This window comes from Tupaia chinensis, unplaced genomic scaffold (genome assembly GCF_000334495.1).
Source record: "Tupaia chinensis unplaced genomic scaffold, TupChi_1.0 Scaffold000313_1, whole genome shotgun sequence".
NCBI classification, from domain to species: domain Eukaryota; kingdom Metazoa; phylum Chordata; class Mammalia; order Scandentia; family Tupaiidae; genus Tupaia; species Tupaia belangeri.
Window position 1 is genome coordinate 3,954,452 of NW_006159806.1, and position 27,262 is coordinate 3,981,713.

Below are 27,262 nucleotides of genomic sequence, written 5' to 3' on the forward strand. Positions count from 1 at the left end.
CTTCATACAGACACATGTGTTCTATCATGAATTCTTAAAAATTATGTTTGTCTCAAAAATAATTTTTTTTTTTTTTTGAGAGAGAGAGAGGCTTTTGCTATAGGATACGTTCGCTCACCAGAGACAGAAAACAAGAAATTACCCCCTAGGAGGGATGGCCATGCTTCAGTCCCTTCTTCATTCTTTTCTTGGATTTTTGGCTTGCACACATATGTGCCCAATATGAGTTTTAAGCCACTGGGCCCAAGACTCAAACCATGGTTGACTGCATGGGAATCCAGTAATGTAACCAATTATGCCATCTGCTGGTCCCATCAGAAATAGTCTTTAGGAAATGTTGGCCATACAGTTAAGACATAGTAAGATTAGATTTTGGTGGAAGAAAAAGCATATGATCATGTATAGATAATATTGTGTAAGGACATGATGTTTGATCTCAGATTTTAGCAAAGTCACAAAACCAGAAAGTATATAATGTGAAAATATAGAAGAATGACCCACTAGCCATTAGAGAAAGAAAAGATTATTTATTGATTTTGAAGCAGTAGCTTGGGAAATTGAAATTCGAATAAAGTGAAACTTGAAAGTTGACCCCATTGCCTAGTGGTTAACAGAGCTGGATCCCACATGGCCATTGGTACAGTTTGAATCCCACCCGTGGTAGCTTGAAGATCATGCCAGGTGTGTGTGCATTGGTGCCCAAAATATTGACATGATGGCGAAATGAAGAAGGGATTACAGTCTGACTGAGCTCCATTGGGGGTTGCTTTCTCTCTCTCCCTGTCCCTCCTTCTCTCTCACTTTTGCTCTCTCACTCTCTCTCTGGCAAGCATACACACGCTCTGACAAAATTTTTTAAGTTAAATTTGAAAAATTAAACCATAGGAAAAACTATAAAAATCATAGAATAACAAGCTTCTGGAGATAAATGAAGTTTCTAAGCTTAGAGTTGATGGGGGTGGGGGGAAGGTCATAAATGGTAGTACAGAATATGTGAACAACATACACCTCTGTACTTTAAAACAATATCAAAACATTTAAATACTGGGCATAATATTTGCAGCCAATATATTATCTGTAGAGTTCATGTGGTAGACTTTTTTTAAAAAGAAATGTGGCCCAGCCATCGTTGTGCAGGCATTTGGGACACTGATATGGGATTCTGAAGACCTTGTGGGAAGGCTCTGGGTTTGCATCCTTTGCATCCTGGATCTTCCTGAACACACCATGCTGGGGCCAGCAGGTGGCATGGACTCCCATATAGCTAACCACAGTTTGGATCCCAGACCCGGCGGCTTTCTCTCTCTCTCTCTCTCTCTCTCTCTCTCTCTCTCTCTAGTCAAATTTAAATAAATAAATACATAAAGTTAAATATTTTTTTAAAAAGCCATGCTTCTATACTGCTTGGCAGTGTAAGTCTATATGACACATTTGGAACTCCATTTCTTTCTTCTGTTAATACCTGGATGGATAGACCCTTAAATTTGTGGAAGTAAATACATTGATAAAATAAACTTCAAGATCTGTAAGATGAGGTCACAGATTAAAAGCCTAAGCATTTAAAAGTATGTTCAAATAACACTATTAAAAATACATAGATATAATAAATAGGTAACTATGTGAATGCTACCTTTTTTTTAGAGAGAGATTTTTACAATAGAGTATGTGTACTGTCCAGAGAGAGTGAGTGTCCCAGGGGGGACATTTTTTTAAGAAGATTTTGTCAGGTAGTTATAATTGACTTGGAACTCCTGAGAGTAGCAGCAGGTACCAAGCCCTGTAAATAAAGTTCTGGTAAATAAAACAGTAATAGACTAGTAAACTAACACAGCAGGATAGACAAATATACAGAACTGGTCCTATTGTTCCATGAAAACTTAATATATGATAATAAATTATAGAAGTGACATTTAAATCATAGAGACAGAATGAACTATTCTTTCATTCATGTATTTATTCATGCAATGTTTATTGAAGGCCAAGTGCTATCTTGGATGCCAGGGATACATCAGCAAGTCAAATAGACAGAAGTCCCCATCATTATGGAGTTTAAATTCTAGTTTGGGTAGAGGCAGAGGGTGAATAAATAAGAGATGTGTGCTGAGAGAAAAGTAAAGCAAGGAGGGAGGATAGTGTGTACAAGATTCCATTTGGTGGGGGGCTTATAACCTTATTTCATACTGTATAAAGAATTGCCATGAGTCCATTTGTTAAGCAAGCCAATTTGGCAGGGTTTGTTGTTTTTTTTTTTTTCCTTTTAGTTTTATAGCTACTTCTAATTCATAAAGGAGAATATCTAGTAAATATTTAGTACCTTTTTAGTAGTCAAGAAAATGCAAAATCAAATGGTGAAATACCACTTTCAATTCTCAAATTGACAGAAACTTAGGCTTAATAATAGCAGTTTTTTTGAGTTTGGGGAAATGTATGTTTGCATATGTTGCGGATATAACTGGATGACAATTCTCTGTTTTGGAATTCATTTTAAAAATAGCTCTCAAAAATGAAAAAGGTGCATATATTGTGCCCCAGGAATTCTACCCCAGGTTACTTTTACATGTGAGCACAGGGAGGTATGGTAGTACATCTGTAATGAAAATGTGAGAACAACCTAAATGTTACAGTGATGTATTCACACTATGAAATGCTAGCCCTGCATAGATCACCAAGACATATTGTGGAATGTAAGTAGATTACAGATGGAATATGTACACACCATAAATGTTTTTATTATGTTTTTCAAGAGAAAGTATATTTATTTAGAGAGTAGATATCAATTTTTAAAGATAATACATAGGAAGGTAAAAATCATATGATCATATCTTCGGAAAAGTGACTAAAACAGTTCCCTCTGTAAACGTCAGTTCAAATCTTATTCCCAGCCACATTGTGTACTTACCAGTATCACTTGTCCTGACAATTCTTCTATGTGTGCTTATTTTTCTGATTGCTCTTACTTACCAGTTGAATTGCAGGTCTCTTTGACAGGTTAGGAACTGTCATTTAAATAATAATAATAATAATAATAATAATAAAAGAATAATAATTAAGGGGTCCACAGGTGGCATGGTGATTGAGGCACTGGACTCTCCTCACATGGTCAACCATGGGTCTTGTCCTGGGTCTGGGGACTTGCTTTCTTGCTTTACCTCTCTTTATCTATGGTGTGTGTGTGTTCCCTGTAGCAAATTGAAAGATAATAATAAATTAAATGAGTAATTCTGATAATAATAATGACAGTAATGCCAAGAAAGAACGCACATCTATGTAAAAAAAAAATGTTACCATTGCGAATCTATGTACTTCAGTAATATTTTTGTGTTCTTTATAAAAGAAGTTCATAGTAAATCTAAGTTTTTAAATTTTTCTTAAATTTCAAATTACTTTTTAGCTGAAACATATTTTAAACAAAAAAGAATGTTCGAAAATGAAATTACATCTCTTTTCCTTGTAGGTCGTTTATATGCAATGCAGACTGGAATGAAGATTGATAGTAAAACTCCTGAATGTCGTAAATTTTTATCAAAGTTAATGGATCAGTTAGAAGCTGTAAGTTAAACATTGATCATTTATTTTCTGATTGTACAGAATTCTATTTTATTTCATTTGTGTGTATACATTGGCATTTTAGTTCTTGTCCCTTAGTGGCAACCAGCAATATCAAATAGGAGAAAACTAAACACATTTTGTTTTTATTTGCACCATACTGCCAGAGGATTTGTAAGTATAAATTCAAGTAGGTTAAAATACTTTTGCCTATTGCATCATGTTCCATGTTATTATAGATGGTTTTTGACTCATCCTTTTATGCATTATGAACCTTTTCTGACCTTTCCTCACACAGTCATGTGGGTGATTAATTTGAGAGTTCTTAAATGGCTCTAATAATTAAAATGTACTTTTTGGGGGGGAGAGGTTTTTGCTATAGGGTGTGTGAGCTTACCAGTAAGACAGAGAGACAAAGAGACAGAAAGCGGAAATCACCCCCCGGCGGGGGGGGGGTGGGGGTGGAGGGGCACACCACAATCTCTTCTCCTCCATTCTCCTCTCGGGATCTTGGGCATGCACACATACGAACCTGGCGTGAGTTTAAGCCACCTGTCCAGGTCTTAAACCACAATCAGCTACATGGGGAGTCCAGCGACATAGCCATTACGCCAACTGCTGGTCCCAAATTGTACTATTTCATGAAAGGGACAGTGAAAGAATTGATACACATTGTTTATCTTCTCTTCTTTTGGTCCCAGGACAAGATTCTCTTAGGAACAGGCATCTTCCTCTCTTGCAGAAATGTGAATGTGACGAATGAGTCACCCTCTTGAATCTAGTGTAACTCACAGGTCATTGTAGAGGTTCCTCTTGAGGGGAAATTAAACAGGTTGGATTAGGTGTTGGTGCATAAAGAAGTCAGTGTCACATAGCGTTCTCACGTAGTAATCAGGGCTTTGCACTATGACTTTCTCTGAACAAAATCAAGGCGTACTCATTCATCTCATCTAAGGTTGTCACATTAATGGCTGAGGCTTACTTTCTGTTGGGTTGTCAGAAAAGTCATCGTGTGTTTTTGTATAGAAAAAATACATCATGATTTTTCCAACAATCTAGTATTTGCTTATTTAGTTATATTCCTGATCAGAAGAATTAGAAACTTGTTCAATCAGTTGCCTTATTTTGCCTAGAGAAGCAAAATTTAGACATTACTAAATACCAAAATCATTTACACTAGTTAGCCCAGACTTTTTTTATATTATTTTTGTTCATTTTTCTTATTTTTGGAAAATTAGTTAAAAGCCTGTGCTAAAACACCATTTCCCTACCTGGTTGTATTAAACAACCTGCGTGAGAGTATTCTCTCCAACTTGGTGTCTGGCCCACTGATCAGTAACTCCTACCGTCTGCTGTTAACCACCCAAGGTGGGTTTGGGGCGCTGCTGGGGGCTTTCAGGTGCTCCTACAGCCTGTCTGATCCAGTTCTAAGGGGCATTCTGTGCATAATATATCTCGTTATTAATTTCACAGCATAACAGTAATGGCTAGGCTATAATAACTTTTGTATAAAATGAAACTCAAACAGTTCTTTTTATTAAAGTATAAAGTCAGACTTAAAAAGGGACACATGAAGAGTTTATTATTAACTAAATCAAAGAATAAGTAGGATGTCCACTCCACTGTGAGGGCACAATGCTGTATAATATTTGTACTATAATGTTGGTGTTACGGTTTTAAAACTTCTAGTACATTGTGTTTCTGTGGCTAAGTAATTCCTGTTGAAATTGAGCATATTAAGATTTTTTTCCTGGAATTAAATCTGCCTTTACAAATTATTTTAGCGTGGAACCAGCAGATGGCATAATCCTTATGTCACCAAACTCCCACATTGTCGACTGCGCTTTGAGTCCCAGAAAAAGAATTCAGGCCAGGTGTCTGTGCATGCATGCCCAAAATTTCGAGAGGAGTTTGAAGGAGGGATTGCAGCATGGCCATGCCTCCTGGGGCACGATTTCTTGCTTTCTGTCTCTCTGTCTCTTTCTGTCTCTCTGTCTCTTTCTGTCTCTCTGGCAAGCGCATACACTCCAGCAAAAATCTCTCTCAAAAAATAAAAAGTATTTTAGGCCTGGATATAGTAAATCAGTGTTGTATGCGAGTTGGGGGTTTTTTGTTGTGTTTCTGTTGTTGTTCAAAATAAGTATAACCAAAATTTCCTTAAATCTCCTGGACCTTAATATTTACTTTATTGATTTTATGAAAAATCCTGAGGTTTATTTTTATTTAATTTTTACACTAGCAGATCTTTAAAAGGAAATTTTTAAACAGTTTGTGAAGGAATGGGGCATACAGACTGAAAATTAGTAGAGATACCATTTGTGTTGGGTTGAGGAACACGTTTGTCTAAACTTAAGAAGCTTCCATAGTCCAGTTGAGTTTTTCATCTTATACCTCCTTAAAATTAGACCTCTTTTTTTTTTTTTTACACTAACTGCTGGTCCCAGACCTCTTTTTTAAAACAATATGCTCTAAGGCTGATCCGTTTAGTACTTTTTGTTTGTTTTTTAGAGATTTGCCATAGGGGGCATGCACTCACTGGAGAGAGGAAGTGAGAAGTCACCCCCTGGGGGAATGGCCACACTGCACTTTCTTCTCCTCCATGGTTTTGTTGGGATTTTGGGAACACATGTCTGATGTAAATTTTCAGCTCTCAGGATGGGTCCTCAAACTGCTGTTGACCACATGGGAGTCCAATGCCTTAACCACTACGCCACCTGCTGGACCCTCCTTTTAGAATTTTTAAAAATACATATTTGATAGAAGAATTTAAATTGGGGACAAAATAAAATTTTAACTTATGTATGCCTAGGAAGTAATTTTGTTATTTCATTTTTAGGGAAAGCGATGATATATTAGATAATGCAGCATCATTATGAAATATGTTTCTAATACTTCACATAGATACTGATGTCTTTTTATTCTTGCTTATTTTGATTACTAGACCTAAATTATACTTTCACAGTATCATAAATGTGTTTCCTTAAAAGTGTTGTAATCATTGGGACCAGCAGTTAGCATAATGGCTATGTCACTGGACTCCCACGTAGTCGACCGTGGTTCCAGTCCTGGACCCGGTGGCTTAAACTCACACCAGGCGCGTGTGCATGCGTGCCCAGGATCCCGAGAGGAGAATGGAGGAGAAGGGATTGCGGCATGGCCATCCCCCGGGGGGGGGTGATTTCTCACTCTCTATCTCTCTGTCTGTCTCTATCTGGCAAGTGCACGTGCCCTATAGCAAAAACCTCTCCAAAAAAAAAAAAGGTGTTGTAATCATTGAATTTTGTTTTAAGTACATTTGTCTGAGGCAGAACAACTTTCTTTCTGCAAGATTTCATTGATAGTTTTTTTTTTTATCAAAATGAGTGTAATTTACTTTAAATTATTATTAGGATTCTTTGTATTTAAGCAGACACTCTGAGAATCCAAATCATAACCTTTGTGTACTATTTTATTTTAGCTTAAGAAACAGTTGGGTGATAACGAAGCTATTACTCAAGAAATAGTTGGTTGTGCCCATTTGGAAAATTATGCATTGAAAATGTTTTTGTATGCAGACAATGAAGATCGTGCTGGGCGATTTCATAAGTAAGTAAAGAAAGGAAAACAAAAATTATTTTATAAGCTTGGTTACTATATATCTAGTTTTCTATTGAATACTTTCTAGTTTTCTAATTAATAATTTGGAATTATTTTTCTAATTGTAGAATCTCAGAATAAATTCAGGTTACAAATAGGGTCTTTTCTTTTGATGAAAAATAGCATAAAGAGGGCAAATTTATTTTCTCACTAAATATACCCTAAATTAGCCATTCTTTAACATTTAGTAAAATCTTAAAGTTAATTTAGACAGAATTATAGCCAGGCCCAGTGATGTTGATTTTAGAAATAATCCACTTCAGCCAGCTCAGATGATTGTCATTTTATAATAACGTGTAAGTACAGAGAAATGAATTATGTTTGTTATGGATTAAGATAATATATTTTCCGAAATCAAAACATATCATCAAACCTTGCCGTAGCAAATTTATTTGAAGTATGGGTACTTTTTCTTAATAACAGATTAAAAAAGGATTGTATTCTTAGAATCTAGTATTATTTACAACATTAATTTCAGAGTGCTTTTATAAATACTCGAGTATTTTTCCTTATACTTGCATGACTAATACATAGTTTAATGTTTTTCATTTATACTAGACCAGCTTTCTTTTCTCTTCCAGAAACATGATCAAGTCCTTCTATACTGCAAGTCTTTTAATAGATGTCATAACAGTATTTGGAGAACTCACTGATGAAGTGAGTATACATTCTTTATTGTCTCATTAAAAGAAAACCAATAATGCTACTATTTATCAGTTTGTTATTACATTGTTTAATTTGAGCAGCATATCCCTCAGAAATACCAGGCAATCAAAAAATGTTACTTTTAATTCTTTAGTAGCCTCATAATAAAGGTAAAAAGAAGGCCAGCCTTGTTGCCTAGTGGTTCAGGGAACTGCATCAGACATGGCCAGTTGCAGTTTGAGTCCCTGCCCTGGTGGCTTGAAAGCAAGTTACGTGTTGGACATTTGTGTGTGCAGGCTGGAGCAATGAAGGAGAAGAGATTGGAGTGGTCCAAGCATGCATTGGGGGCTGCTTTTTCCCTCTTTGTCTCTCTTTCTCTGGCAAGCATATGTTCCCTCTGGGAATTTAAAAATAAATAAATAAATAAACAGAAACAAGAAGATTTTTTTTGAGATTTTTGCTATAGGGCACATGCACTCACTGAAGAAACACACAGAGAGAGAAATCACCCCCCCATGGAGATGGCCACATCACAATCCCCTTTCCTCCATTCTCATCTCAGGATCTTGGGCACGCATGCACATGCACCTGGCAGGAGTTTAAAGCCACTGGGTTCAGGACTCAAAACTCAATCAATCATGTGAGAGTCCAGCCCCTTAACCACTGTGCCACCTGCTAGCCTATAAAATTATTTTTAATATTTTATTTTTTATAGTAAGTTAAGTGTTTATATATTAATAATAGTCTATGCTCTTAAGTTTCTAAGTTGTTACCTCATAAACAGATACTGTTTAGTTCTTTTTTTTCTATTTCATTTCCAGTTATTAGTATTATTGTACTGATATATGATTTGTTTCTATTGTACAGTGCAAATTGTTTGGCATTTTGTTTTTTTTTTTTTGAGAGAGAGATAGAGATTTTTGCTATAGGGCATGTGCTCTCACGAAAGAGACAGAAACAAGAGAGACAGAAAGCGAGAAATCACCTCCGGGGGGATAGCCACACTGCAGTCCTTTCTCCATCCTCTCAGGATTTTCGGCATGCATGCACACATGCATGCATGCACACATGCATGCATGAGTTTTAAGCCACCAGGTCTAGGATTTGAACCATGGTCAACTATGTGTGAGTCCAGTGATGTAACCATTATGTTATCTGCTGGTCCCTGGACTTGGTGTTTTATAAGGTACATCATATACATTTTATCAATTTGATTGTCATAATGACTATAAGCAAAGTATATAATCCTTTGATAATGAGCAAATTGAGACTAAGTGACAGACTACTTTGTTGTTTTCACTATAGTAGACTGTCATTGGCATGTCAAATTTGTTTTCCAAAGGGGGAGATATTATTCTGTAAGAGGATGAGAGCTAGAAATGAGACTGATAATGAGGTGTTTTATTGGTGATTTGAATACTAGGAGAACCTTCTTTTTTCATTATAGGACAGTTTTTTTAATGATAAGCAGCTCTTAGTAAAGTTCCAAACAAAAGAAAGTACAATCTACATGTGAGGTATTTACATTGTTATAAAAGACCGTATGTCAAAACTGTAAAAAAATTATTTTTCTTTATATGGAAAATAAAGTTAAGCTCTAGGCTTAATTATAAGCAGAGGTCTTGCCAGAATGAAAATTGTGCAGGACATTTCAAAGTTGTGGTAATAAGAGATCATTTTTATAGCTGGATATGACTGTCTTTGTATTTCACAACATCAGGATTCCTGGCCTTTGCCCACACAATGCCAGTAGCATTCATTAATCATTAGGATAACTAAAACAACCCTAGATGTTTTTAGAACATGCTCTAAGATATAGGGCAACAATGCCTATTGAAAATGAATGCTCTTAGGTCTTCTTGAGGCAGAGTACGGTGTAAGAGAACTGGCATCTGAAGTGTGAAAACCTGCAATGGATATCACCTTTCTGTAAACTGAAGTTCTTAAGGATCCACTGTGTTTCGCTCCCTTCCTACTGTCATTATTGATCGGGATTTCTTCTTACTCTTTTAGTAATATGAGGCACTATGTTCAGGTAACCTGGGGATACAGAGATAAAATGCAGTAGATAGGACATTGTGCAGAACTGAGTAGTTTTGTGCCAGGTGAGTAAAGAACAAGAGTGAGAATTCAGATTAGAAAAGTAAGTCACATGCCACATCAGACAAATGATAGATGGCCAGCAAGCTCTGATTAGTGGAATATTTATAAAGAACTATGCTTGGATGCCTTTGTATGAAAAGAACCTATAGAATGAACTAGAGTGGTGATTTATAAGCTGCTTGGGATCTTGGGTAGGAGGTGGAGAATCATACGTGGTAGGTTGTTTTTGATTTAAGAAAAGTGTAGTATTTTCAGATGCAGATCTTAAAAATTTAAGGTACAGGTATGGCATACAAAAAGAAATCACCAAAAGATTCTTGGAAATGACAAGAAACCAGCCAAGTAGAAAGAACAACTCAGTTATGAGCTTGGATAGACTTCTTCAAGTAAAGTGGCTAGTTTTAAAATGAGGATGACTCAATAAACTTGTTTGGTAAGCACCTATATTTAAAATATAAGACAAAGAAGTTGTTAATAAAGTAACAGACATAGAATTGGCCATAGAAATTCATGGAACCAGAGGAGATCATGATAAGGTGAAGTCACAGATCAGTATGTTAGATGCTTCCTCTCTTCTTGCACTCTCTTAGTTCTCTTTACTTAGGGAAATTACCTTTGCCATCAACTCAGAAGAACACAGTCCTTTGAAGTTTAAGTGCTAGAAATGGAGGAACCCAGATAATAGGTCAAAACAATAGGAAAAAGAACTTGATTTCTAGAAGTCTTAAGTGACAGATTCTTTGCACATAGGATATAATACCAGCACACCCATGAATAGTATGATTCATCTGTTTTTCAGGAGAGAAATCTAGGCTTCCTTTTAGGTACCGTTAACAAAGAGCATCTTCCTTAGTTATTGAATATAGTTAATAGGGCAAAGACTCTAAACTTAGGCTATTGAGAAGGCTTAAAGTTTGGGGGTGGTAGGTTAGGACTTGTTCAGATACTGGGGTTACTTAAGAATACAAAGGGTGTAAGGGGCATTTTCTCAAAATGTTGGCAACATTTTTTTCTCCCATCTTAACTACCCAATCTGCTACTTTAAGCTCTCCTTTGCCTTGCACTGGCACCAGAATAAAGTAGGAAATGACAAGTTTGTTGGTGGATAAAAGATTCCGAGTAGCTCTAGAGGACTGGAATGGTATGGAAAGAAGAAATGAAATATTCTAAGGCCAGAATGGAAAGGGAAGTCTCAGTAGTTAGATGATTGGGCTGAGGTTCCTTCTTGGGCCTTTAGGTAAATTCTGCATATTTAGGTTAAGAAATGTGTATGTGCATAGTTAATATGTACTTATATAGGTACTTTTTACTAACTTAAGTATGCTGTAGCTTACAAAATGTGTACTTTGACTGAAAGTCTTGTATATAAAAATTTACAAATTACGGACACACTTTACTGACTTCTCTTATATCCATAATGCTGTAGGAATGTTACTTTACATGATGAGTGAACTAATTTTTTTGCCACAAACTAAGCTTAGTTAATGTGTAAAGTCAGCCAGCAAAGAAAAGAAATTGTTGTTAATATTGTCCATACTCCATTATATATCTCTCAGATCAATCAAATCGATCAGCTTTGTCTCAAATTCATTTTCTTTCCAGTGTTGTTTTTCCATCATTATTTATTTCTAGATATGGAGTTCTCATTACCGTTACTGAGATCTAGGTTTACAAAAATGATAGTTTAAAGTGTTAAGTTTTATTTTAGAGGTTTTTGCCAAAGGGCTGCCCCTGCACTTGCCAGTGAGAGAGAAAGGGAGAAATCGCCCCCGGGGGGACAGACATGCCACAATACCTTCTCCTCCTGGGATCTTTGGCACACACACACACACACACACACACACACACACACACACACACGCAGCCAGTATGATTTTCAAGTCAGCAGGTCTGAGATTCGAACCACGGTCAACCATGTGGGAGTCTAGCAACGTAACCACTATGCTATCTGCTGGCCCCCAAGTGTTAATAATTTTAAATAATGTTTCAGTTTGGTGGAATAGGAAGGAATATACCCTACCCATAATTTTAGCAGCTCTTCTCCCTTTTTTTTTTTTTTTTTTTTTTTGAGAGTTTTTTTGCTGTAGGGCATGTACACTTGGCAGAGAAACAGAAATCGAGAAAATACCTCAGAGGGCATGGCTACACCGCAGTCCCTTCTCCTCTCAGGATTTTGGTCACAAGTGCACACACACTCGGCATGAGTTTCAAACCACCAAGTCCGGAACGCAAACCATGGTCAGCCATGAGGGAGTCCAACGACATAACCATTAGGCCATCTGCTGATCCCAATTTTATCAGCTCTTACAAACACAGGTAAACAAAGTAGTAGTTTAAGTTGTTTCTCACAGGTCTTCATTATTCAAGAAAATCTAAGGATTGTGTTTACTTATGACTTAGATATTATTTGTATAAAACAAGACACAAGCTCTTGGAACATTTAGTATTATAGAAATCTTAAAAGATGAGATGATTTGGGGGCCAGCAGGTGGCATGGTGGTTAAGGCACTGGACACTCCAACATGGCCGATCACTGTTCGAGTCCCGTATCTGGCAGCTTACTTTCCCTCTGCTCTCTCTCTGTCTCTCTCTCTGGTCAAATTAAAATAAATGAATGAATAAACAAAATTGAATAAATTCTTTTAAAAAATCTGTAAAAAAAAAGATGAGTTGATTTTAAAAACCGAGGACATGAGGTGGTTATTCAAAATATTTAGCAGTTTTAACTCATTCCCTCCTTTTCACTTTAGTTTCATCCTGTACTTTGAAAATACTAGCAGAGACAAAAAGCAGGAAACAGAAAAGTGGGACAAGAATGAGTTTTAAGGATTTCAGGTAGATACATTTTTTTTAAAATAATATCCTCCTTTTATGGGTATTTCATTCAGGACTTGTTAAAGCCTATTTGTTCATTTATAAGGGAAATGCAGTGTTATTATACTACTGCGTGATATTCTGTAGCTTTGTAACAAGGCTGAAACTTTTCCACTAAGAAAGCTGTTTGAGAAATACTAAAGTCTAAACGAGGAAGGGGAACCTCATTATAATTGTTCTATACTTTTTACTTGTAAATTTCTAAGTTACCTTAATTTTATTAACTTTATAATCAAGATGGAGATATTTAAAAATAAATTTTTTTTTTTTTTTTTTTTTTGCCATAGTGCATGTACGCTCACAAGAGATAGAGAGAAAGTGAGAAATCACTGCCCAGAGAGGATGGCCACACTGAAGCCTCTTGTCCATTCTCTTCCTGGGATTTTGGGCATGCACGCACACATGCTCCCCCGTGACTTTAGAGTCTTAAAATGACTGTTCACTATGAATGTATTCACTTCATTTTTGTATATAGTATTATATTTTGGAAGAAATTATACTGTGCATAATTGAAAGGAAGCCTTTGTTTCATTCTACTCTTATTCCTTTTTTTGGCATTAAGTATAAATTTGCACCCTGAGTAAGATATCGAAGAAAGCATGTGGCTGCTTAGTCAGTATTTCATATGTTGCAGTAGTTAGCTTTTTCTTTTTCTGTCTGTAGGTGTAAATAATCTTCAGACCTGTTTACACAGAACTTCTTTCATAGCTTTTCTAAAATGTAATAGATCTCCTTTACTCATAGCATTTTTTTTTTTGGTTCATTTCCTGATATTTTTTCCCTTCTAGTTTTAAGTCATTACTCATAGTTATACAAAACTAAATAGTCTATATTTTCTTTCATCTTCAGCTTTTTTTTGCCACACTATGTTCTTCAACTTTCCTATCTCTGTTTTAGGTATTGTATTTAACTCTTTAGCTATGTCTCAGTATTTCAATGAATTTGCTGTCATATAAACTTTTAGCATTCCTGAAGTTCTCTTGGAATCAGTGTCTGAGGTTTAGGTGTGGAGTCACTAACCTACTTGCTGACATTTATTTTGCTTGTTTTATAAAGCAAGAATTCATTTAATTACAAAAATATGTGTTCTGTACATAAACCTTATCTTAGTTTTTCATGCTCTCTGTCCTGAAAGTCTCATTTTTAGTAATTATTATAATAATAAATATGAGAGAGGTGATGTCTTCCTTATTAGAATAGAAATTCCATATGTCTTGTATTTTCTTCTGTGTAATATTTACCAGGAACAGTGTCTTAGAATTAATCAATTAATTTTGAGCAAATGGTTTTATTTTTGCTTGTGGTGTTAACATAAGGAAGTTATAAATGCAAATATTGGCTTCTAAATTCCATTATGCCATTTTTTTAAGTGCATGACTTTGGGTACATTACTTAACCTATGTAAAAATGAAGAAAATTATTAATACCTACTTTGTCAAGTTGTTCTGGGAATCAAATGAGAAATCCACATAAAGCTTTTAGCAAAGTGTACCTAGCATGTGATAAGTGCTTTAAAAAATTTGACACTTGCTCTTATTAGTTGCTGGAGAGACTTTAGCAATATTGTGAAGGATAGGTTGAGACCTATTAGGAAGTTTTTGTGAATCAGAGTATAAGATAAAAACCTGAGTTGAAATTTTTAAAAGAAATTAGAGAATTGGGACCAGCAGTTAGCCTAATGGCTATGTAACTGAACTCCCATGTAGCTGACCCCGGTTTGAGTCCCGGACCCGGCGACTTAAACTCACACCGAGCACGTGTGCATGCATGGCCAAGATCCTGAGAGGAGAATGGAGGAGAAGGGATTGTGATTTAAACTCACGCCAGACATGTGTTCATGCATGCCCAAGATCCGGAGAGGAGAATGGAGGAGAAGGGATTGCAGCGTGGCCATCCCCCCGGGGGGTGATTTCTTGCTTTCTATATCTCTGTGTCTCTGTCTTTCCGGTGAGCACACGAGCCCTATAGCAAAAACTTCTCCAAAAAAAAAAAAAAAGAAAAGAATTTAGAGAATAATATTGGATTCAAGAAAATATGGTACTTTTTCTACTAAAAAAAACAAAAAAGATATAAAATATATGAAATTACTGGTATTTGAATATGTTTGACCTTCAAAGTAGCCTAATCTGACTGCTAAATTAATCGGTATCTGTTGCTAATTTCAACGTATAACTCAAATGTGAAGCATAACTCTAGCATATAATAATAAATAAGCCTTATTTTAATAATATCCTTTGTACTGCAAGAGGAGGTCAGAAAATACATGAAAATTTTAATAGAAACCTAAACTGATCAATCTTATATATTTATATTTAGGTGTGCTTATTTGGAAATTCATAGGCATTGTATATTATCACGGCTGTATTTGGAAGTTCGAGGTGAGCTTTTGGAGTCCCAAAAGAAGAGTAGAAATAAAATTAATTTTAAAAGATATTTGAAAAAACATAATGGCAGATTTTCCAGAATTGGTGAAGATATACCTTGCTGATTCAAAAAACTCATTGAGACCCAAATAAGGGAAAATATGAAGAAAGTCACACCTAAGAATGTCATAGTTCAAGCACTAAAGTTCAGTGACAACAGGGAAAAAATTTTGAAAAAAGTAGTCTTGGTAAACTAACATGTTACACACAGAATAACAGTGCTTCGAAGCACTTTTTTAAAAAGAATTATTTCATTTTATTTGTAATTATTAATTTGACCAGAGACAGAGAGAAAGAAAGTGAGAAAGCAAGCCACCAGATCCAAAAGTCAAACCGTGGTTGACCATGTGGAAGTCCAACGCCTTAGCCACCATACCACCTGTGGCCTGACTTCATTTTTAGAAAAAGTAAAGGGATCAGCAGTTAGCATAATGGCTATGTTGCTGGACTCCCACATAGTGAACTGCGATTCAAGTCCCAGACCTGGTGGCTTAAACTCACACAGGGCACGTGTGCATGCATGCCCAGGATCCCGAGAGGAGAATGGAGGAGAAGGGATTGCAGTGTGGCCATCCCCTCCTGGTGGGTGATTTCTCACTTTCTGTCTCTCCCTGTCTTTCTTACAAGTTCACACACCCTATAGCAAAAACCTCTCCAAAAAAGGGAAAAAAAATAAAGAAAAAGTAGAGACAGAGATGATGAAATAACATAAAGTGCAGTAAGAAAAAGCACTCCCCCCCCCCCCCCCCCGTCAACTCAGAATTCTATATATAGCATTTGCTTGAACAAATGATACAAATAGAAGACATTTCCAGGCAAAACAATTCATTGCTAGCAGATCTACACTAAAGATCTGAAGACCTAAAAAAGTGCTAAAAAGTTTTTTTTAGCTGAAAGAAAATTATAGGAAATAGAAACTTAGATTTATAGGAAGGAATGAAGAACACATGACATAGTAATATAGTTAAATGTATAAGACTATATATACAGATGCTGGCACTTTTTTTTCTTTAGAAGATATTTGACTAAGTAAGTATTATTTTAACTATACGTATATATATAATTTGGATATGATAAACCCAAAAAATGTTAGGAAGGAGAAGAGGAAAACAAAAACAGATGGGACTAATACAAAACAAATAACAAATTGCAGGTGTAAATGCAGATTTCCGGCTATGTAAATGTAAATTTCAGGCTAAATTCCAGTACATACCATAAATGTAAGTGAACTGATATTCCAGTTTGAAAGTAAAGATTTTCAGACCATGCACAGAAGCAAGCCTTAACTGTTTGCCATTTATACAAGACACTCTTTTAACTACAAGGACTGGTATTTTAAAAATGAATATATGGAGGGACCAGCAGATGGTGTAGTGGTTACATCATAACTCCCATGTAGTCAACTGTGGTTCGAGTCCCGAACCCAGTGGTTAAAACTCACACCAGGCACGTGTGCATGCAAAATCCTTAGAGGAGAATGGAACAGAAGGGAGTCCAGCGTGGCCAACCCTCCTAGAGGATGATTTCTCCCTTTCTGTTTCTCCAGCAAGTGTATGCCCCCTACAGCAAAAATCTTTTAAAAAAGAAAAAAAAAAAGTGGAAAAAGACACTCAGTGCAGACCTTAAATATACAAAATCCTATGGCCATAGTATTGTTAGATAAAATAAGACTATGATGAATTGTGAGAGGCAAAATGGGTTAGTCATTAAAAAGACACTGTGGTTATAATTGTCTATACACCTAGTTATAAGAGGTCCAAACTATACAAAACAAAAACAAGACAGAAATAATAGAAAAGTTTATAATTGTAATTAGAGATTTTAATGCTCATTCTTAGTCATTAATAAATAAGTAGCATTAAAAATCAATAAAATTAGGGCCAGTTCTGTAACAGAATTTAAGGACGTGAGAGCCTATGTAGCTGATTGCAATTCAGATCCTGGCCCTGGCTGTTTGGAAAACACATCGGGCATGTGAGCCCAAAATCTTCACTGGAAGGAGGAATGGTGAAAAAGGATTGTGATGTGACCACACCACATTATAATGGGTGCTTTTTGTCTCCCACTTTTCCCTCTCCCTCCCTCTCTGTCTCTTTCTCTCCCCATTCCCTCTGATGAACACATGTGCCCTCTAGCAATTTTTAAAAATCAGTAAAATTAAAGTGAATATAAGGACTGCACACATCAAATGTCTAGAATGAAAAAAAAAGAGCTTTCATACATTACTTGGTGGAAATTTGTTGAATGTTATAAGCACTTTGAGAAATGATTTGGCAGATTTTTACAAAGTTAAACATATTTCTACCCTTTTACCCAGTGATTCCTATTCTGGTATTTATCCAAGAGAAATGAAAATATAAGTCCAGAAAAAGACTTCTTCAAGAGTGTTCATAGGAAGTTTATTCACATTAGTCCAAAGCTGGAAACATCCCAGATGTCAACCATCAGGGAAATTGATAAATTGTGTTAAACATAAAAAGAAACTGATTACTGGTATATAGTATAATGTGTATAAACTTTAAAAGTGTTAGGTTGAGTAAAAGAAGAGTCAAAAGAATAAAAACTGTGTGATTCTCTTCAAGATCCTCTTCAAATAAAATATTGCAGTAAACAAGTTTATTCTAGTGAAAAAATGGATTTTTTGTTTCTGTGTGCAGGAAATTGATCTAGATTGGTATATAAATGAACTCTCTAGGGACCTAGAAATGTTATATATTGATAGGGGTATGGTTTACAAAGGTATACATGTGTATGTACATGCACATATATATATAAATATTTGTCAAAACATCAAATGTTACATTTAAGATTTATCCATCTCGGAACCAGCAGTTAGCGTAAGAGCTGTGTCACTAGACTCCTGTGTAGTCAACCGTGGTTCGAGTCCTGGACCCAGTGGCTTAAACTCATGCCAGGCGCGTGTGTGTGTGTGCCCAAGAACCCAAGAGGAGAATGGAGGAGAAGGGATTTAGGCGTGACCATCCCCCCTGGGGGGGGGTGATTTCTTGCTTTCTGTCTCTCTGTCTTCCTGGTGAGCACATATGCCCTATAAACACTTTCAAAAAAAAAAAAAAAAAAGATTTATCCATCTCAATGTACATAAATTTATTGCAGACAGTATTAAAAATTGAACTGTTGTATATAGTGTGGTTTATCATGATACGGAATGGCAGTTCTATATACTTGTTTACTCTATGTTCTGACATACAAATGAGTAAATATTGGTTTGTAGGAAAAGTCATGATGCATTTTTGTGTAGAAAAACATAGGAAAAATATACATGACTTTTCTGACTACCCAATATACTGAGGAAGACAGTTTTATTTCTAGGAAAATAGAACAGTATGCAATGTGGGAAGACTAGATTATGTTGTGGTATTGGATTAGAAGGGGAAAAATTATATTCATACTTTCAAATGTATTAAAGAGATAGGTAGATAGATAGTATATATGTATACTATATATGTATATAACATAGATATATGTGTGTGTGTATGTAGTATATATATTTATACATACTGAGTCATACCAAAAAAAAAAAAAAAAAAAAAAAAAACGGCTTTTGAGCTATCTCTCTGTCTCTCTGTCTGGCGAGATATGGATAAATCCAAAAAAAAAAAAAAAAAAAAAAAAAACGGCTCTTATGTCTTAATACCAAGAGAAGCTAGAAGCAATAATGAAGCAGTAGCAGTGACTACATGGTGAGCACTTACCTGTAATACCTGATGTGGAATTCCAAATACCATTCTCCTACAAAAGGATCTAGGATTCTCATAGAAAGGCTTGAAACTAGGGCTGGGTCAGGGAAAGCACTTAAAAGTGGACCTTCTTGTGCCAGAAAATAAGGAAATGGTATCATAATTATGGGACCCAGAAGCCAACTAAAAGGGTTTCACTGTCCAAATCCGGTCATTTGAGCATCAAAGCATGATCGTAATGGACAATAATCCATTGAATAAAAATAAAAATCTATTGTTCTATATTGATAAATACAATGAAATAAGTAATGGAAGAATAAAAAGACTCTTTATGGTAGAATTTTAGCTAATAAATAAAATGAAATTAGGAAATCATTAGTGAGTTTTAAAAGTACTAGGTGGAAAGTTTGATGAAGAGCAGGATATTAATTTTAGTCTCTAAATATATCCTTTAAATTGTTCATTAATGTCAAAAAAGAAAACAGTGCATCCGTCTTTAGTGAAGAAACCTGTCTTATGCCTCTTTAAACGTGTCATCAAACCTAACACCAACAGCATTCAGACAAATCAACATCATGTTGATTATAAGTTAAACTGAGAAAGACAAATATCATTTCAGTGGTACAGTTGTCCCCCTTATCCACTGTTTGCTTTCTGTGGTTTTAGATGTCCGTAGTCATTTGTGGGTAACCATAAATTGATGAGTACAGTACAATAAGATATTTTGAGAAAGAGAACACGTGTATAATTTTTTTACAATATATTATTCTATATTAATAGTAGTTATTGTTAATCTCTTACTATGCCTAACTTATAAATGAAATTTTATTGTGGGTATGTACAGATAGGGAAAAGTAGTATATCGTAGTGTATGGAGGGTTCAGTACTACTCATGGTTTCAGGTATCCACTTGGGGTTGGGGTGCTGTGTCTGGAAACAAACCCCTGTGCAGATAATTCTACCAAAAGTGCATAACCTAACTAATCAGGAAAGAATTGCTAGGCATTTTATTTTTAATGAAATGATCAGGAAACATTAATAGGCTGTTCCAGATTGAAGACAAAAAAATGCATGACAGTTAAATAATGCACTTCTTTTAGATGAGATCTATACCAGGGAAAAATAACTACAGAGGACTTCATGGGAACAGTTGACAGAATTTATTGGGACTGTGAATTAGGCAGTAGTATATAAATGTTAAATTTCCTGATTTTGATAATCATGTATAAGATCGTTCTTGACCTTGGAAAATACACAGTAAAAGAGTAAATGGAGAGGTTTTTTCTATAGGGCGCATGCGCTCGCCAAAAAGACAGAGAGACAGAAAGCCGAGAAATCACCCCCCATGGGGAATGCCATGCCGCAATTCCCTCTCCATTCTCTCGGGTTCTTGGGCACACACGCACACGCACCCATTGTGAGTTTAAGCCACTGGGTCCCAGACTCGAACTGCAGTCGACTACATGGGAGTCCAGCGACGTAGCCTTTACTCCATCTGCTGGTCCCCTCCTACTTATTCTTAACAAGCACAGAAAAATATACATACATATTTATACATTTTATTTATATATATATATAGAGAGAGAGAGAGAGAAATGTAAATAGTTGAGGAATCTGAGTAAAATGTATATTGGGGTTTCATGTACTATGGTGAAAACTGTATTATCTTTTAAAACATAATTTACTTTTTATCATTCCCTAGTAGATTAAATTTTGAACAGTTAATGCTCATACCTTATTTGGAAATGTGTTGGCTGATTGGCATGTGAATTTCAATATTATAATAAAAATAGAGTAGTTACACTTAAGTATCTGTGTATTAAATTTTGCTATGATTTTTTGGGCACAGTTTTACTCTCCTTTGTAAAGCTTGTTTTATAAAATTATTGCTGCTTTGAAAAATATGAAAAAGTAAAAGCATAAAAATGTTGAGTAAATCTTTCAAGAAACATGATCTGGGATTTTAAATACTTCAGTATTTGAGTCATTGTTATAATGAGCTTGTTTAATATGTGATTTTTTCAAGAATTTTCATTATACTACATGCCAGTGATCCTGGGAGTTTGATAGAACCTTGTTGTTTGTACAACATACTTGGGAAAATTGAAGGACTAAGGATACAAATTATTGGGGCTGGCCAGTGGCCTGGTGGTTACGGTGCACATGGGAAGCCACAGTTCAAGTCCCAGACCTAGTGGCTTGCTTTCTCACTTTCTCTTTCTCTCTCTGTCTCTCTCTGGTCAAATTATAAAATAATAATAATAGCAAGTAAAAAAAAATAATACGTTTTTAAAAGAATACAAATTATCTGTGATATTGCCACCAAATTAAACATTATTAATCCCTTTTGTATCACTGCTTCAAAAATATTATAGAAAGCTATGAATTCTCTAACATTTGTATATTCTAGTTTTGTGTATGATTTCAGGGGTTTCATGGACACCCTTACCCTGTCTACTGACTTTTCCATGTATGCCTGAGTCAAATTGTGTATTCAGGTTGAAAACACACATCTATTCATTAGCCAATAGATGTTTTGCAGGCCAGTCAGTGGTATAGAGGTGAAGGTAGCTGGATCCCACATGACCAACTGAATGGTTCAAGTCTAGACCCAGTAGTTAGAAAAACATACTGGGCATGCATGCTTGCCTAAAATCCTGAGAGGAGAATGGAGGAAATGGGACTGTGATGTGGCCATCTTCCATAGGGTGGGATTCGGGAGGGTGAGTCTCACTTTTTCTGTTTCTGTCTCCAGTGAGTTCATATGCCCTATAGCATAAGAAATAAAAGAAAGATGTTTTTCTTCAGTTTGGTATTTTTCATATTGCAGTTCCAGGCCAGCCAGCTTCAGAGTAATTTCAGGTTCTTCATAAAAGCATAGATTCTAGAATCTACTATCCGTTTATTCTTTCACCAAGTATTTATTAAGCTCTACCATATACCAAGCACTGTTCTAGGCACTAGTAATACATCAGTAGATAAAAATCCCTGCTCTCATGGGAATAACATTCCTGTGGTAAAGTCAAACAACAAAAATAACTAAATAAAAGGAGGCTGGCCTGTGGCCTAGTGATTAAGGGAACAGGATCCTGTATGGCTGACTATGGTTTGATTACTGGCCCTGGCAGTTTGAAAAACACTCTGGGTGTGTGCAGGCACATGCTCCAAATCCCAGTGGGATAAAGAAATGGAGGAGAAGGGATTTCAGCATGACCATGTCCCGTTAGAAAGTGTTTTTCCTTTCTCTCTCTCTCTCTCTCTCCCTCCCTCCCTCCCTGTCTTTCTGGTGAGTGCACACAGTCTCTAATAATAGAAAAAGAGGATATATATAGTATGTCAATATTTTAAGTGTCATAGACTAATCATAGAAATAGGAAGGTCAATTTTTAAACAAAATGGTAGGGGAAGGGGGGAAGGCCTCACTGAGAGAGCAACATTTTAATGTAGCCTTGAAGGAGATAAGGGAGTGACTCATTCAAATGCTCCAGGAAGAGACAGGCAGAAGTCCAAAGTTTTTGAGACAGGATAGGTTACCTGTTCATGTTCAAGAAATACCAAGGACAGTATGACCATCCAGAATGTGAAAAAGGATAGAAGATAAGGTTAGGGAGGAAGAGTTAAGAGAGAGAATTGGTAAGATTTGACTTGTATTTAAAAAGTATGATTCCTTTTGCTGTACTGGACAAAGGTGGCAAAAGGGAGACCCAGTAGTGCATTATTAACTAATCATGATGGAAAGAATGCTTGCTTGTTAGATGTAGAAGTTCTGAGGTTTAAAAGAGATTTTGGGACCCAAAGTATATATTTGGAAGATGCTAGCATGAGGTGATATATTAAAGCCATTAAACTGGATTAGAACATCATGGAGAAATATTGAAAAAGAAGGGAAGGGGGTCCAAGGGCTGAAGTCTGTGGCAATTTCAATGGTGAGACATAAACAGATCAGTGAAAGAGAAAGAACCAGTGAGGTAAAGGAAAACCAGGAAATGACATGAAAAGAGAGATCCAGGATGGCAAAGTATTAACCTTTGCATACTGAGGTCAAAGAAAATGATGCCTAAGTATTAGACCTAGTAGTGTAGACGTAATCTATAGGTTGACAAAAGCTTTTGCAGTGAGTGATGGGATGAAAACTTGGCTAGGATGGACTCAAGAGAAAATTGAAATATAAGAAGTAGAGATAGCTAGTATGAAACATTTTCTTTCAACATGTTTTTTCAGTGTGCTACTGGAGAATAATTTTTATCAGATATTCCATATTTTCAGCCATAAGTTTATTTTTTCATTACTCATGTGATTCATACATGCATACATACACATACATACAAACTTATGCGTATGCCCTAAATTTGAGGACACCTGCTCCAATCTGTGGTTGGTATTTTCTAGCCAGTTATTCTTCACTGTAGCAAGTGTGAGTTAATTAAAAATGAAATAAAAACTCACTATCGCTGACGCTAGTAGCCAAATTTAGCAGCAGTTGGTAATTCTCATCAGTCCACTTAAAACAGGAACTTAGAGGCTAAGGACAAAAGGAAAGGTTCTAGTTGTAGTTACTGTTTCCCAGAAGGGGGGGAAAAAGTTCACAGATTTCAAAAATATTGACATCTTGGAAATTACCCTCTAAAAATATTTTGTAAAATTTATCACCCTTTATTTTTAAAGAATATAGCATTGTAAAGTGAATTTGAGTTACGTTGCCAGAAATTTACACACCCGTTTGCAGGAATGGAGCACTTTAGAAACTTTGTTGAATAAAAATCAAACTTTATTGATTTGTCTGCTTTGGACACATTTAAAAGTGTTTTGAACACAGAAATGGATGATTATCTGTTGATGATAATGTGTATAGTACCTTCAGCTGAACTGGCGTGAAGTTTATTCACTTTACAAGCTAAGTGATGTATAGTGATTGAATGTATAAAATAAATTAAAAGTATTTACCTTTTCATCTTAATCTTAAAATAACATCTTAAATTTCACATACTAATGAAGAAACCCAAGGTGGTTTAAACTTCTCTACTCTGTTCATGTTATCAATTTAGAACTGAAAGAACCTTTTGAAGTCAGAATTATACAGCTTTACCAGTAAGTATAGACAGAGTTAAATAATTTCAGATTGAGGAAAACCCATCCTCTATTTTCAAAGATCCCAAAAGAAGCCAATTTAAACTAAGCAATTTATTCAATCACTTTCTGAATGGTCCTCTTTATAGCTACCTGAGTACATCCTGCATTATTACACAGTTAAGTAGCTGACCTTTTAAAGCCCATTTTCCTTTATTTTATATATTTCCTTCAGATTGCGAATTGCATTGTAGTAATTTCAGTTTACCAGGGCAGCCCTGAATTGAGTGTCTGGCTTTCCAACTGAAATAGGATGACCTTGAGTAAGTCATTTCATTCTTGTAATGGCATTCTTTATCTCTATAATGATAGGATTGTAGACTCCTAAGAGAAGATGAAGAAATATTATGGGACTTAAGACAGGTACCACGCTTAGGGATGGTAGCCATTCCCTAGTTTTCACATTGGACACCAGTGTCCATGACGTGAATATATAATAAATAACTGTTAACTTGCTGAAAATAGGGTGAGTTCATAGGGAGATTCATTTGAGCTAAGCCTTGGAGAAGAGACTTTTGGTGAAAAAGGAAACCATATTAGATAAGGGAGAAAAGACTGTGGGTCAGGCAGAACTGCGTCTGCATTGACAGAAATAATGCTAAAGAATGTATGCAATGTGGAGAGCCTTGAACGCCGGATTAAACTGTATTTACATTGAGATAGTCCTGTACTGTCTGAGTTTTAATGTGATAAAAGTGACCTCCCTAAATTTCACACTTATTGTGAGAACCATGTAAGAGTAAAATGTGTGTTTTTCTATAGAATACAGTTGGGTCACCAGAAAAGTCATGACACATTTTTGCATAGAAAAACAAAGGCAAGTATGTCATGACTTTTCTGATGACTCAAAATATTTTAATCCAAAGGGTTTTTTTTTTTTTTTTTTCTTTTTGGAGAGGTTTTTTTGCTGTAGGGCGCGTGCGCTCGCCAGACAGACAGAGACATAGAGACAGAAAGCGAGAAATCACCCCCCAGGGGGGATGGTCACACCGCAATCCCTTCTCCTCCATTCTCCTCTCCGGATCTTGGGCACGCACGCACACGCGCCCGGCGTGAGTTTTAAGCCACCGGGTCCGGGACGTGAACCGCTGTCGACTACGTGGGAGTCCAGCAACATTGCCATTACGCTAACTGCTGGTTCCCTTAATTCAAGGTTTTAATCTTATCTTGGGTTTGTTTTGCTTATCTAGCTAACCCCTAACATGTGCCTTCTACCCATGACAGTTTATTTTCTTTTATCTTCAATCCATAAATACTTCCTTTATTTCTGCTGTTCTAATTTTGCTGATATGAAAGGACTTCAAACAGTTCATGCCAAAAATGGAATTAAAACATGAGTTTATTTTGGTGCAAAAGAATTTGAAATCCACGCATGATGTTTTCATAATACACATTTTCCACGAATGTTTTGAAAGCCCCTTGTACTTTTTCTCCTCAGGATAGTCTTACCACTTTACACTTTTTCACATACTCTGCAAGGACAGGTACCATTTTCTTTATCAATTGTCCTGTATTCTATTTTTCTCTATTCTTGAAATTTTTCCATATGCTTTTTCTAAGAAATAATATTAGCCCTCGGGGACCAGCAGGTGGTGTGGTGGTTAAGGTGCTGGACACTCCCACATGGCTGACCAGGGTTCAAGTCCTGAATCTGGTGGCTTACTTTCTCACTTCCTCTCTTCCTCACTGTTACCCTCTGTCTCTCTCTGGTCAAACTAAAAAATAAATGAATGAATAAATAAAATAAAATAAATAATTATTTTTAAAAAAAGAAAGAAAGAAATAATATTAGCCCTAGCCTCAGTGGCACACAGCTAGTGATAAAACATGAGAAACCAACTTTCTGGGACCATCAGTTAGCATAATGGCTATGTCGCTGGACTCCCACGTAGTTGACTGCGGTTCAAGTCCTGGACCCGGCGGCTTAAACTCATGCCGGGCGCATGTGCATGTGTGCCCAAGATCTAAAGAGGAGAATGGAGGAGAAAGAATTGTGGTGTGGCCGTCCCCCAGGGGGGTGATTTCTAGCTTTCTATCCCTGTCTTTCTGGTGAGCACACCCGCCCTATAGCAAAAACCTCTCCAAAAAAAAAAAGAAAAAGAAAACCAGCTTTCTAACTAAACCTGGAAAGTTCAGGTTTAGTTCCCAGGGCCAAACTGAACATTCCAGGCACAGTTCTGCACACCTGCAGTCCTACTTATCAATAATTCAGAGATTGAGATAAAAGAATAATGGACATAGTAAAACCCTATAAAAAAAAAAAGTGTCTCTCTCTCTCTCTTCCCATACCTTTCTTCTCCCTTCCCCCATTTTTCTCTCTTTCCCACTCATAAAAGCTAAACAAGTGTAATACTTATGTAGATCATAATGTATGTATATGTATGTATGTATCTAATTGTATTATATATTTTATATATACTTGTTTGTAGTTTAGATAATAACTAAATATGTAACATACCATGTTAATGTTTTATAATTTGGTTCCCTATCCCTGGGAGGATGGTTAACTCTGTAAGGTTAGATTTAATGTATTGACTTACTATACATTTCCCACCTGCTAATTGAAGATCCTAATTAATAGTGAATAATTATTGGGCCTAAAGAGTTGTTTATTTAAATGTATTTATCTGGCATTTTCCCCAAAGTATAGTCTTTAGACCACTAATACTTTTAAAATAACTACTTCTTTAGTTTTTATTGTTAGAGTGTATGTTAATAATGAATGTTTAAAAATGATATTTTGCAAATATTGTATTCAAATGGACATGCAAACCTAGACACTCAAGACTGTTAATAGTTTAACATTTGCAGTGTTTCACCCCAATTGTTTGAGATTTTTAATATTTTTTTTAAAACCTGGAAAATTTTTTAGCACATAGTTTTTGTTCTCAAAGAATGGAAGGAAGAAAAAGATGAACCATATTACTGCTATTTCTGTAGGTCAAACAGTCAAATAATTGGGGTCGCTGTGAAGAACAGTGCTTAAACACTGCACTGGGAGCTGGATCCCAAATGGCAGACTGCAGTTTTAATCCTAGCCCTAGTGGCTTGAAAAAATATGCTGGGCTTCTGTGGTGCATGCTAAAATCCTGACATTCCAGAGAAATGGAATAAAAAGAATTGCAGTGTGACCACACCCCGTCAGGAAATTCTCTCTCTCTCTCTCGTTCTCTCTCTCTCTCCCTCTCCCTCTCCCCTCCTTCGCTCCTT

The 27,262-nt window shown here is 36.0% G+C and overlaps 1 protein-coding gene across 3 annotated transcripts in view; it reads left to right on the forward strand.

Moving 5' to 3' along the window:
- The window catches only part of VTA1 (vesicle trafficking 1), a 74,859-nt gene that overhangs the window by 13,034 nt on the left and 34,563 nt on the right, over positions 1-27,262 (forward strand). For 2 of the 3 annotated variants that reach the window (XM_027772900.1, XM_006151090.3), the window contains exons 2-4: positions 3,455-3,549; positions 7,004-7,131; positions 7,764-7,839. In XM_027772900.1, the coding sequence (XP_027628701.1) occupies positions 3,455-3,549; positions 7,004-7,131; positions 7,764-7,839 (299 nt within the window). The remainder of the gene's footprint in view (positions 1-3,454; positions 3,550-7,003; positions 7,132-7,763; positions 7,840-27,262) is intronic. The other variant, XM_006151091.3, reaches the window with a different exon arrangement.